This window comes from Spironucleus salmonicida, chromosome 6 (genome assembly GCF_000497125.1).
Source record: "Spironucleus salmonicida strain ATCC 50377 chromosome 6, whole genome shotgun sequence".
Classification (NCBI taxonomy): domain Eukaryota; phylum Fornicata; order Diplomonadida; family Hexamitidae; genus Spironucleus; species Spironucleus salmonicida.
The window spans coordinates 626,118-638,945 of NC_090601.1; the positions used below are offsets into that span (position 1 = coordinate 626,118).

General features: G+C 42.7%; 9 protein-coding genes and 1 pseudogene across 9 annotated transcripts; 4 read left to right on the top strand and 6 right to left on the bottom strand. All coding sequences in view use genetic code 6, as the record gives it.

Moving 5' to 3' along the window:
* Positions 1–1,172: 1,172 nt before the first annotated feature.
* On the top strand, positions 1,173–2,894 carry SS50377_25958 (uncharacterized protein; the record flags this gene model as incomplete). The annotated part of the gene is made up of 1 exon (XM_067909780.1): positions 1,173–2,894. The coding sequence occupies one exon, from the start codon at positions 1,173–1,175 to the stop codon at positions 2,892–2,894; it is 1,722 nt and encodes a 573-aa protein (XP_067762536.1).
* Positions 2,895–3,141: 247 nt separating this feature from the next.
* SS50377_25959 (uncharacterized protein) lies at positions 3,142–3,696 on the bottom strand (the record flags this gene model as incomplete). The annotated part of the gene is made up of 1 exon (XM_067909781.1): positions 3,142–3,696. The coding sequence occupies one exon, from the start codon at positions 3,694–3,696 to the stop codon at positions 3,142–3,144; it is 555 nt and encodes a 184-aa protein (XP_067762537.1).
* A 127-nt stretch (positions 3,697–3,823) lies between these two features.
* Positions 3,824–4,240, bottom strand: SS50377_25960 (uncharacterized protein; the record flags this gene model as incomplete). The annotated part of the gene is made up of 1 exon (XM_067909782.1): positions 3,824–4,240. One exon carries the CDS (start codon positions 4,238–4,240, stop codon positions 3,824–3,826), a length of 417 nt encoding a protein of 138 aa, XP_067762538.1.
* A 204-nt stretch (positions 4,241–4,444) lies between these two features.
* On the top strand, positions 4,445–5,416 carry SS50377_25961 (Cysteine-rich membrane protein 1; the record flags this gene model as incomplete). The annotated part of the gene is made up of 1 exon (XM_067909783.1): positions 4,445–5,416. The coding sequence occupies one exon, from the start codon at positions 4,445–4,447 to the stop codon at positions 5,414–5,416; it is 972 nt and encodes a 323-aa protein (XP_067762539.1).
* A 25-nt stretch (positions 5,417–5,441) lies between these two features.
* On the bottom strand, positions 5,442–6,269 carry SS50377_25962 (Hypothetical protein; annotated as a pseudogene).
* A 1,326-nt stretch (positions 6,270–7,595) lies between these two features.
* SS50377_25963 (uncharacterized protein) lies at positions 7,596–7,940 on the top strand (the record flags this gene model as incomplete). The annotated part of the gene is made up of 1 exon (XM_067909784.1): positions 7,596–7,940. One exon carries the CDS (start codon positions 7,596–7,598, stop codon positions 7,938–7,940), a length of 345 nt encoding a protein of 114 aa, XP_067762540.1.
* Positions 7,941–8,466: 526 nt separating this feature from the next.
* On the bottom strand, positions 8,467–9,906 carry SS50377_25964 (TRNA 2-methylthioadenosine synthase; the record flags this gene model as incomplete). Its single annotated transcript, XM_067909785.1, has 1 exon — positions 8,467–9,906. The coding sequence occupies one exon, from the start codon at positions 9,904–9,906 to the stop codon at positions 8,467–8,469; it is 1,440 nt and encodes a 479-aa protein (XP_067762541.1).
* A 309-nt stretch (positions 9,907–10,215) lies between these two features.
* SS50377_25965 (uncharacterized protein) lies at positions 10,216–10,656 on the bottom strand (the record flags this gene model as incomplete). The annotated part of the gene is made up of 1 exon (XM_067909786.1): positions 10,216–10,656. The coding sequence occupies one exon, from the start codon at positions 10,654–10,656 to the stop codon at positions 10,216–10,218; it is 441 nt and encodes a 146-aa protein (XP_067762542.1).
* A 439-nt stretch (positions 10,657–11,095) lies between these two features.
* SS50377_25966 (uncharacterized protein) lies at positions 11,096–11,623 on the bottom strand (the record flags this gene model as incomplete). The annotated part of the gene is made up of 1 exon (XM_067909787.1): positions 11,096–11,623. The coding sequence occupies one exon, from the start codon at positions 11,621–11,623 to the stop codon at positions 11,096–11,098; it is 528 nt and encodes a 175-aa protein (XP_067762543.1).
* Positions 11,624–11,775: 152 nt separating this feature from the next.
* SS50377_25967 (uncharacterized protein) lies at positions 11,776–12,207 on the top strand (the record flags this gene model as incomplete). The annotated part of the gene is made up of 1 exon (XM_067909788.1): positions 11,776–12,207. The coding sequence occupies one exon, from the start codon at positions 11,776–11,778 to the stop codon at positions 12,205–12,207; it is 432 nt and encodes a 143-aa protein (XP_067762544.1).
* Positions 12,208–12,828: the final 621 nt, after the last annotated feature.

Consider the following 12,828-nt stretch of genomic DNA (forward strand, 5'->3'; position numbering starts at 1 on the left):
TACTTGTATTTATGCACGTATATAGATTAAAATGAATATAGTAATGTGTTATTCATTAAATCTCAGATACTCTCATTATTATTAATATAGTATATTTATAATTGGTGTGTGGTCAGGTTTAATATATTAACAACTAATTAAAATTAGTAATTCAGCTCAAATAGTCACATCAAATTCGTCGTCTATAGTATATGGGGATGCCATCAGTTCGCTGGGGAGACACCCCGCATGGTGGTCTTAGCTATGTTTCTTTCGCTCCAAATTTAAAATTACAGAAAATCCGAGTCTATCCATTTTGGAGACTCAGTATAATTGCAACAACATACTGAGTTTTATTAAGTTGAATTTACGGTAAATGATTGTGCGTATTGGCACGTAGTATTTATTATAATATTGGTTAAGGCGGGCAACAGTTTCTTTATTCTAGTGGCAGTAAAGATATTACCTAATATTAAAATATTAAATGTAAAGTTTTATTTGATAGATATAATGCCAATTCTTTATTATAACTAAAATTTATTGCGCACATTGTTCACAATTTATAGTAGAAACTATACTGTTTAAACATTATAAGGCCGAAAGTCTTTACATATCTGTTCCAAGGGCACTATCGGAAAATAAATGATTGCTATAGAATATCTAAGCATCTTCCTGCTGATATTCGAAATGCATAAAGTAGCATGAGGTCTAAACCTGCACAAGGCGGCTGAGCACAATATCCCGATAGTATCAAATCTCATAAAGTGTGCTGCATGCGTGCTAAGTAACAAAGTCGGCGAAGGGTTTGACTCTTAATAATGATAGCTCTCTTAAACTCGAGTTGCTGCAGAATATTGAGAGTAACGATTGTCCAGACGGTTTGAATCTTTCTACCGACCTGTGCCGCCCCTGTTAACTTATTGTCGATTCCAGCGGAAGCGGTGATACCGGAACCCAGGCAAACGCCTATGTTGTTCGTTCAGCGAATCTGCATTTACCCTAAGGCTTTAATGCGTATCAAGCTGCACGCCCATATTTTCATCAGCTTAGCCTCAAGATACTGCGCTCGGCTGGGCCCGATGCACTATCTGCACAAGCAATTTCTCGCAGCGAGCGCCCCAATCGGAGTCTCGCATTCCGCGACCACGTTCAGCCTATATATAGTATACTATCTTATGTTGCCCTTCCCAAAAATGTCGCTGGCCGTCACCTTCATCCCAGTCGATTTCACTATTTTCACATCCCCTCGGCTCCAGCATTACAAGCAGAACTTGCGCGCCATCCGCGCCAAGTACGTCGTCAAGGGGCAGGTGCTGCAGCAGAAGATCCGCCCCCGCGAGCCGCTCACGCAGGAGGAGCTCCAGTCGCTGCGCCTCAACGAGCGCATGATCGAGAAGTACCCGACCACCGACCTCTTCCTGAACCAGCTGCAGCAGGACTGCGAGACCCAGATCGTCTTCCTGTGCATCGGCGAGGACTCGCGCATGGTGCTGAGCTCGACCAGCTTCCCGCACATTCTCATAAGCGGTCCGCTGCTGTCCAGCGTGGTGGGGAAGCAGCTGCAGAACGTGGACTTTCAGCAGATCCTGGCGATTCTGCAGCCCCAGAAGCAGACGTTCTGGCCCGTGAAGTTCAGCAAGACTTCCTTCCAGGAGAGCCAAATCGACAACGACGACGGCGTGGTCCTCGAGAACGTGAACTTCACCCAGGTCCAGGGGGTGAAGACCGTGAACAGCCTAGAGGTGCTGAGCCAGATCGTCGACGTGCTCCTGGCCCAGTTCCCGGCCAAGTTCCAGCAGTTCGTGTACCATTTCACTGCGATTTTGGTTTTCCACTCCAAATTCGAGGAGATCCAGAACTACGCGATTTGCGTGAACTTCCACACGGTGTGCCCGCAGGAAATCGCGCAGCATTTCGGCATCCCGCACATGGACATCCTGGACGTGAGAAACTCGACCCTGAACACGATTTTCATCAAGCTGAACCAGCGCGCGAACTCTGGGGATATCCTGCAGAAGGTCGCCGAGAAGTCGCACATCAAGCCGTACCTGACCAAGAGCTACCCGGCGAACGCGTGCGACTTGCTGATTCCCGTGGCGAGCCTTGACAGCGAGGTGCCCCGGAGGTTCTGCAGCCAAAACCGCAAGTTGGTGCAGAACGAAGCGGTTTACCACATCACGAACAATATATACCAGATAGAAGAAAATAAAATTACCGTAAAGGAGAAAGTTCAGTACTACTACGTGCAGCTGGTCAACAGCAACCAGCTCGCAAAACTCGTGAGCCTGAAGGGCTTCCTGCTCATTAACTCCGACGCGATTCCCAACAAGGGCGTGAGGGTCCAGCTGCAGGACTCGCTGCCCTCGCCGAGCATAACGGTGCCCTCGCAGGTCGTGTACAAGATCGCGGCGCTCCTGGAGCAGATCCAGCCCGTCAAGGTGTTCGTGGACGCCCAGATCCGCGAGCTCACGCAGCTGCTGAAGGACACGCAGACCTCGCACCTGCTCTGCTGGGCCCTGCACAACCCCTTCGTGCAGGGCGTGGGCCCCATCCGGCTGTTCAACAACTACTGCATCCTGCTCTGCAACAACCAGGAGCAGGCGCAGGCCATGATCGGCAGCTGGAGCGGGAAGTGGGTCAAAAACCGCCAGATCTCGGCCGAGCTCTGCAACGACGCCGAGGGCAACGAGGTTGCGGGCCAGTACTGCAAGCTTCAGGCCCAGCACTACCAGCCGTGCTTCTGCCTGAACTTCAAGGGTAAGTTCCCCGAGAGCGAGTTCCAGGGGGTGCGGACGGCCAAGGCGCAGGGCGAGATGACGCAAATCCAGTTCAAGGCCGAGGCGGACGCAGACGCGGGCTACTGCATGCTGAAGCGGCGGGGCGTGCAGGACCTGATCAGGATTAACTTCGAGTGAGGGGAAAGTTGGGGTTTGTGTATAGGCAGCTTGGGGATAGCGGGCAAGTCGGGGTTAGTTTCTTGGTGCTGTCTGCTGCGGAACGCGGTGCGAAATATTACAATGTTCATCCTGGTGCTATAGTGGGCTGACCTTACTCCCCACAAGCCTGGCGATGCCGAGGATGGCTGCAGCGTTCACGGTGCCAAGATCCAGCCGTCATGCTGCTGGCACTGCTGCCTACTTCCCCGGGCCCTACGGAACCTAGTCAGAAGAAATACCGGCAGACCAGGGCTACCTAGCCCTGCAGGCTGCACTCAGTGCGGCTAGCAACATAAGTGCATGATGCTGCTGCCCGCATAATCGTTGCCTTACAGCTATCTAGCGACAGGCCGCGGCTCTGTGCTAACTTGGTGGCCTTTCCTGGTCTACGGCCGTTGATACGAGCAGCGGGCAACATGGCCCAGGCTGGGAAAATGCTGGCAAGATATCTTCGCACTATCTAGATGAGCATGCATCTGCTGCGGTGCCAAGCTTGAGGTATCAAGATCAGGTATTTTGTCTCCTGCAAGACAGTGCAGCCGTTGTCACTCGCAACATGGTTATGAGAAACAGATCGAGACTGGCGGTACATGGCCACTGACCACACCCGTACCTGGGATATGTCAATTCGAACATCCCGCATGAGATGCGATTGGCTTGCATATCTTTCGCCAGAAAGTGGATACAGCACCTCCATATTCCATATAGCGGCGACGGTCCTCGACGATTGAACAATATAATTTAATGCTTTTTCTAGTATTGTGGTCAGAGCAGCCTACATTCAGCTTGCCAGGGTAGATTCTACCAACTGGGATTTTACCGTAGCAGGATAGATCCGAGACTCAGCAAACTGCCTTGAACACGCCGCGCAGAGTGGTAAGTTGTGCAAACACGGCTCTCGTGGACCCTCAGCGTTTGCTGATGCCGAGCTATGGGGTATTCTGGCGTATTGCGTTCGCTAGACTGTAGTATGGTGAAGGGGCGCCGCTGCCGTGATTGGGGATCCCAACCATACAATGTTTGAGATGCCACTAAGCCAACCGCCCATCGAACCGATATCCCCAGGTCAGGGGCAAGGCTCTCAGTGACGTCAGGGCTGAGAGCTGGGAAGCAAATCGTGCCTTGTACCGTGCATTAGTACCTGACGGCATAGCCGTAGCTGCGTGGGCCTTTGGGCAACGAGGGCTGGCCATCCTCCAGGGCGAGGACTCTGGGCCCACCGTGGCTTTTGGGTAGCCAATGGGGCTCGACGCCGACTCCGTGAAACCCGAATGCTTTCGTCGGGAGTCTAATTTAGGAATGCGGGTTAAATGTATATTAGGCATATAAGGAAACAACAATATCCCAATTTCCATAAGGGGGTATAATATGGTAATAGCTAACTACGGTTTCGCAGAATAATGTAATGTGGCGCGAATAGTATTATGCGAACTATATATTTTGAACAAACTCTAGTTTTTCCCTAACCGCCAGTATAAGCTGCTACACTGGGAATATCCCCGAGTCCGCACTTTGGCCACATACCAAAAATGGCCGAAAAGTGCGACAACGCTGCTACAGTTTGCCCCGCTATGCAGGCGTGCCCCGCCGACGCCTCCACCGATGCCCCAGGAGACTGCGTCGCATGCACCGCTGCCGCAGAGCATTGTGTTGGATGCACTATCGCTTCAATAGATGTCTGCAGCGCATGCGCTCCTACATTTTTCTTGGATACCGATACTTCTTGCAAGGCCTGCTCCGCCAACTGCACCACCTGCACCGCCGCCGACAAGTGCACCGCCTGCGCCGAAGGGTTCGAGGTCTAGGGCGACGCCTGCGCTGCCAAGGGCGGCGTCGTCAACGAGTGCGACGCCGATAAGCCATGCGCCGCCGCCAAGTTCTGCGATATCAAGTCCACCGGCAACGTCTGCACCGACTGCGACGCCACCTGCGGCAACTGCAGCAGCCTCACCAAGTGCACGACCTGCAAGGACACCCACGAGATGAACCTCGACCAGACCTGCACCACCAAGTGCGCCGCCATCAAGGTAAACGAGGTCTGCACCGGTGCCGCCGGAGTCGCGTGCGGTGCGGCCGAGCAGAAGACCGCCTGCAGCTGCGGCGCTGGTGCCAAGAACTGCCTCGCCTGCCCCGTGGTTCCCGTCCCCGAGCCAGGCACCTGCACCAACCCCCTATGCACCTGTGCCGATGCCGATAAAGCTGCATGCACCGGGTGCATTGACGCCGACAACTACACGTTCGACGCCGACAAGTGCGTAGCCAACGCCCCCACCACCTGCGGCACCTGCCTGCCAGGCTACGTCCTCAAGGAGGCCAAGTGCGAGGAGTGCGCCGCCGGCTTCGACAAGGTCGGCGAGTTCTGCTTCCACCCCGCCGAGGCCCCCTCAGCCAACAAGCTCTCTGGGGGCGCCATCGCCGGCATCGTGATCGCAGTCCTGGTGGTCGTCGGCGCCGTTGGCGGTGGCATCGCCTACTACTTCATCAAGAAGAGCAAGAAGTGATGAAAGTTTATTCACGCAGGTGCGATCACGCGGGAGAGCCGGCTCCTAGCGGCCGCATGACCTGGTCTGGCTGAAGGTGCGTCTCGCCGTGCAGGACTGCCGGCCCTGGCACCGCGCCGGCAGCGTCCACTTGGCCGCGTAGAGGGCTAGCCCACATTTTTCGCTCGGCCCAGCTCGGGTATATAAGCGATGGAGTGGTGAGACAGCCTTCGCTTCGAAATGAGTTCTCTGGCCTTTAGGTGGCCCGACCGCAGCCCGTAGCGCCCCTGCCGCAGTCTGCGTGAAAGCAGCTGCTCTGCCAGGTAAATCGCAGCAGGGACGGGGCGGTGCAGCAACGAGGGATCCCTCGGCGGACTGTGGCGGAGGCCTCCTTCCAGCGCCCACTCCGGCATGGTAGCTCTCCTGCATGCGTGGCTCGATTAGAGTGGACGCGGGCAGGGACGAGCAACGGCGCATCCGTATCTGCCTAGCACGAGGGCAGGGCCAGAGTCATCCTTCGCCCCGGTTGCCCCGCACCCCTAGATCACCCCGTCCCGTGTTGCTGTCACGCCGCGTGGGCAATCTCTAGAGGGCAGGACGCGCGGCGCACCGTTGGCGATGCAGGCTTCGCTCGGAGGCCCATTCCATTCTATTTTATTCCATTCCCTTCCCTTCCCTTCTCGCCGCAGCCCGCTGGGAAGCTCCCCTCCGAAAGCACAGGGACGGGTGGTCACCGGAGCTGCACATGCATGGTGCTAGTGGCGTGACGAGGTAGTTTCCGGTTGGCGGCACTGGCAGGGAGCTTGCTGCCGAGTGGGCGGCCCGTTGCTGGCAGTTAGTATAGGCAGGCTTGCAAAATAAATAAAATGTATTATATACTTAAAGCTAGTATTAGTAATAGAGTTTAAGTTACTTAACTTTATGAGTTGTATATGGCAAGGAGCTCTAGATAATTATTAGTATATTAACAAATAGTTTTAATATCTAAATTATACTTTAAATATAAAACTATGTGATAATTAATATCATAAATTTTAATATAGTTATTAAAACAAATGTATATATTAGTTTAATAAAGTAACACTATGTTCATACAAAATAAAGTTTCAAAATTTTACCATAATGTTATTAAATATATCTAAAACTGTTAATTTATTAGTATACGATTAAAATATTTAAGACTATGACTACAATAATTTTGTTATAAATATAAATACCAAGATTTTATTGACATTGTTTAAAACTTAATAGTATTAAGAATTATATTTATTATTTTTTATTAAATTTCATATTATAATTTTGATGCCTGTAATAATAAATAAAATTCAAGTAAATGAAACTATAACAAAAGGTCATTCTTTCAATTTATGCCTAGATTCTATCGCACTAAGTCTACTAAGATATTATCTGAGCATGTAATATGAATTTTATCTGTTTACTAGAATCCGTCAAGATTAATGGCAGTATAAAATTTATTTTTTAGCGATGCTGTAGTTCTATTAGGGAAGTACTCATGTTAAAGATAGTTCCATTTGCATCCAAAAGTTTCAACCAAGTACACTAGAAAATTGACATCTGTTTGTCTCCAAAGTTTGTTCATATAGGTAAAGGAAAGGGAGTTTTGCAAAGTTATATATAATAGCAATTTATTAACATAGAATAATTGTAAATATAATTTTGCTTAATGATCTAACATTACTATTAAAATTCAGATATAGAAAATATAAATATGATCTACAATAATTACAACATTTAAAAATTAATATTTTCAATTTCTAAAATTAATGTAAATATCTAGCGAAATAAATCTTTACTAATTCATGTTATTGTAAAAGTTAAATAATTTTATTTGTTGTTCTCGCGTTTTCTTTATCTGGATAAACTATAATAAAACTAATAAGAAGTAATTAAGTAGACAAATACTAAAGACTATACAATTTATTATACATCTATTATATTAACTATATTATCGTACTAATTAATTTTTTGAAGTAAATATAATGGTTAATTTACACCGAAACTAATTTATTAGATTATACAAATTCTTTTTTGATTCCTTTTATTTATATATTACGTTATATATTAATATACAAATAAATAATGTGATTTTCCTTTATATTATATCATATTATTAGCACTATTGCACATTAAAAAATCTGATTCTCATATTTATTATAAATAATATAATATATATCTAAAAATGGAATCAAAGTTCAACATAACATTTGATAAACTTTAATCTGTTCTTCGCAAAAATACAACTAACCTTAATCTCTAATATAAAACTAACTTGCAGTAAAATTATTCAAGATCGCTACTCTAGCACACCGATTTCAAAGAGACTCGAAACGAAATTTTCGGTTCCGCTCTGGCTCGCAAATCTAAAATTATTAAGCCTAGCGTATTGAAAACTTTCGAAAATAGACCGATAGTGGACATAAAGAAAAGCTTATTAGAATCATTTAGTTTCAAAAATCAGCATGAAATTATTGAAATTTAAGAGTTTAAGAAGATGGATTTTGCCGTTTTGTTTGAGGACGACTGATTAGCAGGATATATATATTAATATAGAGATAGGATTTAATTAACTGATAGTGATGAAAAGTAGTAAACTAAATAATAAGCCTGATAAATATAAACAGTGATAGGGAAATTTTACATATAAACATAATAATTAAATTTTTATCAATTTAGCGCAAGAACAGATTGTTCAGCAAATATTGATATTTAAATTAATGAGAATAATATCTTAATTATTATATTTTTTATATATTACTTAAATATACTTGAACAGTTGGTTTCTTTTAGCAAAATAACTAATACATACCACAATTATTTAATTTACATCTCAAATAACAATATACATCCGTCATTAATAAATATTAATAATGCTAATTGATTTTGTAGAATTCTATGCTTACTGTTTATTCGAATATACTTGAATATATCTCACTATTAACATACGAGTTTCTCAATTTGTTATTTCAAATCAATATAATAATGTACTTTACCAATCATTTTTAATCAAAAACCTAAAATCTGAACTCCCAGCACACCCCAAATACGATAACTCAAACCTTCACTTCCTCAGCCTGCAATCTCTCTACCACCCCTTTTTCTCGCCTCACGAACCTTCCCACAACCGCCACACGGGTCACGTCGACGATCAGAAGCACGACCTCCTCGCCCACGCAGAATTGAAGCACTTAACCATCACCGCCCTCGATCAAAACGGTGATCTGGTTAGCAAGTTTTCCTGCGAAACGCCTCCCAAGAAACACTTTTTGGAGCTCCTCCAAAACCTGCACGCGGTGCACCTGGCCCACGAACTGCTCCCTGTTGAAGTCCTTCACTGCCAGCCTCGCTAGCTCTCCCGTGCGCTGCTTTTTCACCAATTACTGGATCTGAGTCATCGTGGCGGCCGGCGTGTTCGCCCTGGGGTAGTACTGCGTCACGTTCACGATGTCGAAATTGAGCTGATCCATCAGGCGTACAGACTCCTGGTGCTGCTCCTCGGTCTCGCTCGGGAACGCGCAGATGAAGTCCGTGGCGATAGCGAGCGCGGGCACGAGCGCCTTCAGCGATGTGTACAAGCTGACGTACTGCTCCACGGTGTAGCGGCGTCGCATTTCGCGCAGCACGTCGTTCGAGCCCGACTGGACCGGCAAATGCAGGAACTTGTACACGTTCCGGTGGTTCAGCACCGCTGCCAATTTTTCGGCCTTGTCGATCACAGATTCGGGGTCGGTCATGCCGATTCTGAGCATTTTGGTCGAGTTTCTCTGCTCGAAAAGGGCCAAAATCGCGGCCAAAATTTCAGCAAAATCTGAGCCGATGTCCAGGCCCCATGCGAGCGTGTCCTCGCCCGTGAGCCAGATCTCGGTGATCGTGTCGCTGTCCAGTCCCTGCTGGATGCGCTGCAAAACTTCCGCTTTGGGATGCGATTTGAGCTTCCCGCGCGCGTGGAACGTCTGGCAGTACGTGCAGTTTCCGAGGCAGCCAGTGCAGATCGGAATAATGTCGATATTCTCCTTGAAGCGGATGCTGGGCAGCGCGCTGATTTTTGACTCGATTTCGCTGAGCTTCGGGATGATGCTCTGAACGTCCTGGCCAGTGAGCTACTGGATGAGTTTCTGGTTCGTTTTGTCATCGATTACGCCGCTCAGGAAGCACTGACCGTCTGCAACGTATTTGTCGAGTCTGCCGATCTGCTTCAGCGCTTGCGAGACGCAACCGCCCAGGACTACCTTTTTCCCGGCATCCAGGGCCCGCGTGGCCTGAAAAATCGCCTTCTCCTCCGAGGGAGTTTTAACAGCGCACGAATTGATGTATATGAGATTTGCGGCATCGTATGATGTTATTTTTGCGCCTTGCGATGTCAAAAATGACGCTATTTGGTCCGAATCAGACTGGTTGTGCGCACATCCCATAGTTATAACGAAGAAAGTGTAATTTTTTAGAAGTTAGGATGATGGTGTAGTCTGGACGTAAATCGCGTCTTCGAGGTCCATTTGCGGAGTGGGTAATGGACATAAAAAAGCAAATAATCATTATTATATCAAATTAATAGTTAAAATTTATATACAAAATTTTAAAAGGAGTACAATATCTTTAAAATCATGCATAACATGACTATATAAAGTGATAAAAAGGGTTATTGGTGGATAACTATATAGTTATGAGTTAAAGTATAATAATTTTACAACCACAAACTATAAATGATTAAATTTTCTAGACTAAAAAATTATAATAAATATATATTACAGATGTATCCTACCTATTTATTTATCATTGAATAAAGAAATACTTCATTTTTTCACTCAAATAATATGATAATAAACTTCTCGCATTTTTAATTTCTTTCTCTATTAGAGTACTATAGCAAAAGTAAGAAACAGCAGTAAAAATATAAGTGCTAGACAACCTCCGACTACCAAAAGTGTTTTAATACACTTGTTTATGGACTAAAAATATATAGTTTCCTCAAATATATTATCATCATATTAGAGTTTTATATGTAGTGCTTTATCATGTGTTATGGATTCTAGCATATAATCACATTGTTTATCATCACATATTACCTTAATAATATTAAATTCTTACATGATGAACTAAATTTCAACATTTTCTTGATTAAGTGACGAAACAGTCAGAATTGCAAGCTGATCTCGCTTGTATTCGCACCTCCGGTTATCAAGATTCAATTCTATACCATGAGTTGTCTTTAAGTCAAATATTGTGCAAGCTAAACTCATGAACATTTTTCAAATTATTGTCTTGTTAAATTTACAATTTTATTATATTTCTATATATTCAGAACAATTAAATCTATTTAAATTATGTTAAAGTAACTTAGTTAAGTACAACCAAAATTTAGTGTCATATTATTTATATAATGTTTTCCATATTATGTAAAATATTCTATTATTTTCAAAAGTTATGCGAAAAAATATCATTTCCGTGATATTATAATCCATATTTTATTATATTTAATTTTAAAATTGTTGCTTTTTAAAATTTGAAAGTTTACATTTTACAGAAGCAGACGTAAATTGATAAACTATTTTATATTTCTTCTCATTTTCAATCATAAAAATACTTCTTTCATCAACATTATCCTACAATAATTTATTAAAATAATAAACCATGCAGCAAAATAAAGCATCTATCTGAATATTTACAATGATCATTAACCTCCTATCACTTCATCAAATAACCCCTTTCTTTCTCCTCTTCCTCCAAAGCCCGGATATAGCTGTCCCTCACCTGTCGTATTTTGACCAACTTGGCCTGATTGGCGCCAATAATCTTTTTCTCCTCCTCACCGTAGCTCGTGAATACGCGATTTTCTGCCTCGCGGCGTCTCTGTGCTCTGATTTCTTGCTACTCAAGCCGATGTATCAGATCATCCCTGCCGAGCTTTTGCGCGATCCGCATTCCGGAGCGCTCGTCGGTCTCGAAGGCCTCACGGTGCGAAAACTGTTTGATTTCCGAGGGCGGAATGAAAGGATTTGCTTCGAAATTTGGTATTTTGGGAGTATTTCGCTGCGTATGTGGGGCATTCTACATGGCTTGTGTTTTAAGCATATTCTGGGGTGGTTGGCTAAAGCGCGTTTGAGTTGTTGTGAAATTATTTCTAAAGTTTATAGAATTAGATGTTTGTTGATTGTTAAGAATTGATGATCTAGGTACCGGGAGAATGGTTTTCTTCGTATCTTGATAAGGCATTTTATAAATTAATGCGGAAAGAAATATTATCGTAAATATTATATTATAGTAATAAATTAAGAAAACTAAATAAATTATTATAATATAAAAAATAATAAATTATGTGAAATTTTGTATTATAATATTATATACTATAATCTGCTATGTTTAAAATGACCTTTTTCACAGAGATTTCCTTAACATCAAAATTACCAGAATTTCTTCAGAAGAGAAAATAAGAAAACTCTTAAAGTTATAGTAAATTAAAACTAGTTACTTTAGATCCTATCCTTAATTAGCATTCTTTCTAAAGAAAGTTAGTATAGAAATCAAATGATATTACAACGGTTCAACCACTGAGAAGACGATAGAAACACCATAAAAAGAAGTAAGAATCTTATTAAGATGAAGATATATTAATTCTTTTTGGGATTTTAAAAGGTAAAGATGAATTTGCGACTTACTTGAAAGAAGTATTATAAGGCTCTTAAGAAAGATTAGGAAAAGCAGTAATTGATTATTTAAGAGATGTAGGTATTAATGGTGTAAATGATGAAGAGTAAGTTTAATATATTATTAGGTGTCTGAAATTTGTAAAGAAATGAAAATTATTAGTAATTAATTCAGAATTTATTATTTTAATTATTTAAGTATAACATTTATTAAATTAGGCATAGTTATATTAAGTTTTAGACCATCTTGGACTTATAATAAGTAGATCAGCCTTTCTATTATTATTTAATAATTTCATAGTTTCTATATGAGAAGCAAAATTAAATTATAAACTATAAAATTACTTACATATACATCTCATTATATCTAATTTTATAAGAGATGTTCCGGAAAATTTATACAAAATTCAGAATTACCGGTAATCTATATTTTATATATATAATATTAATTTTTTGTTTCTAATTATTATTTATAAAATCATATAGTGCGAATATTTTAATTGTATAATTATATGGTTTACTTTTCATTGTATTTGAATAAACTATCAGATAATATGATAAATGATGCCTATGTTTAATACAAAAACTAAAATTATTGATATTATATATAACATTTATATAATATACATTGCTAGTCATTTTTTAGAAATGATCTCAATAGGTAAAATGGTAATATCTTAGTTAAACACTTATGATTGTCCTTACTTTCAATCTATTCATCTATATTAAGATAAGAAAAAGTTAATTGTTGATGAAATTATTTCAGATGATGAA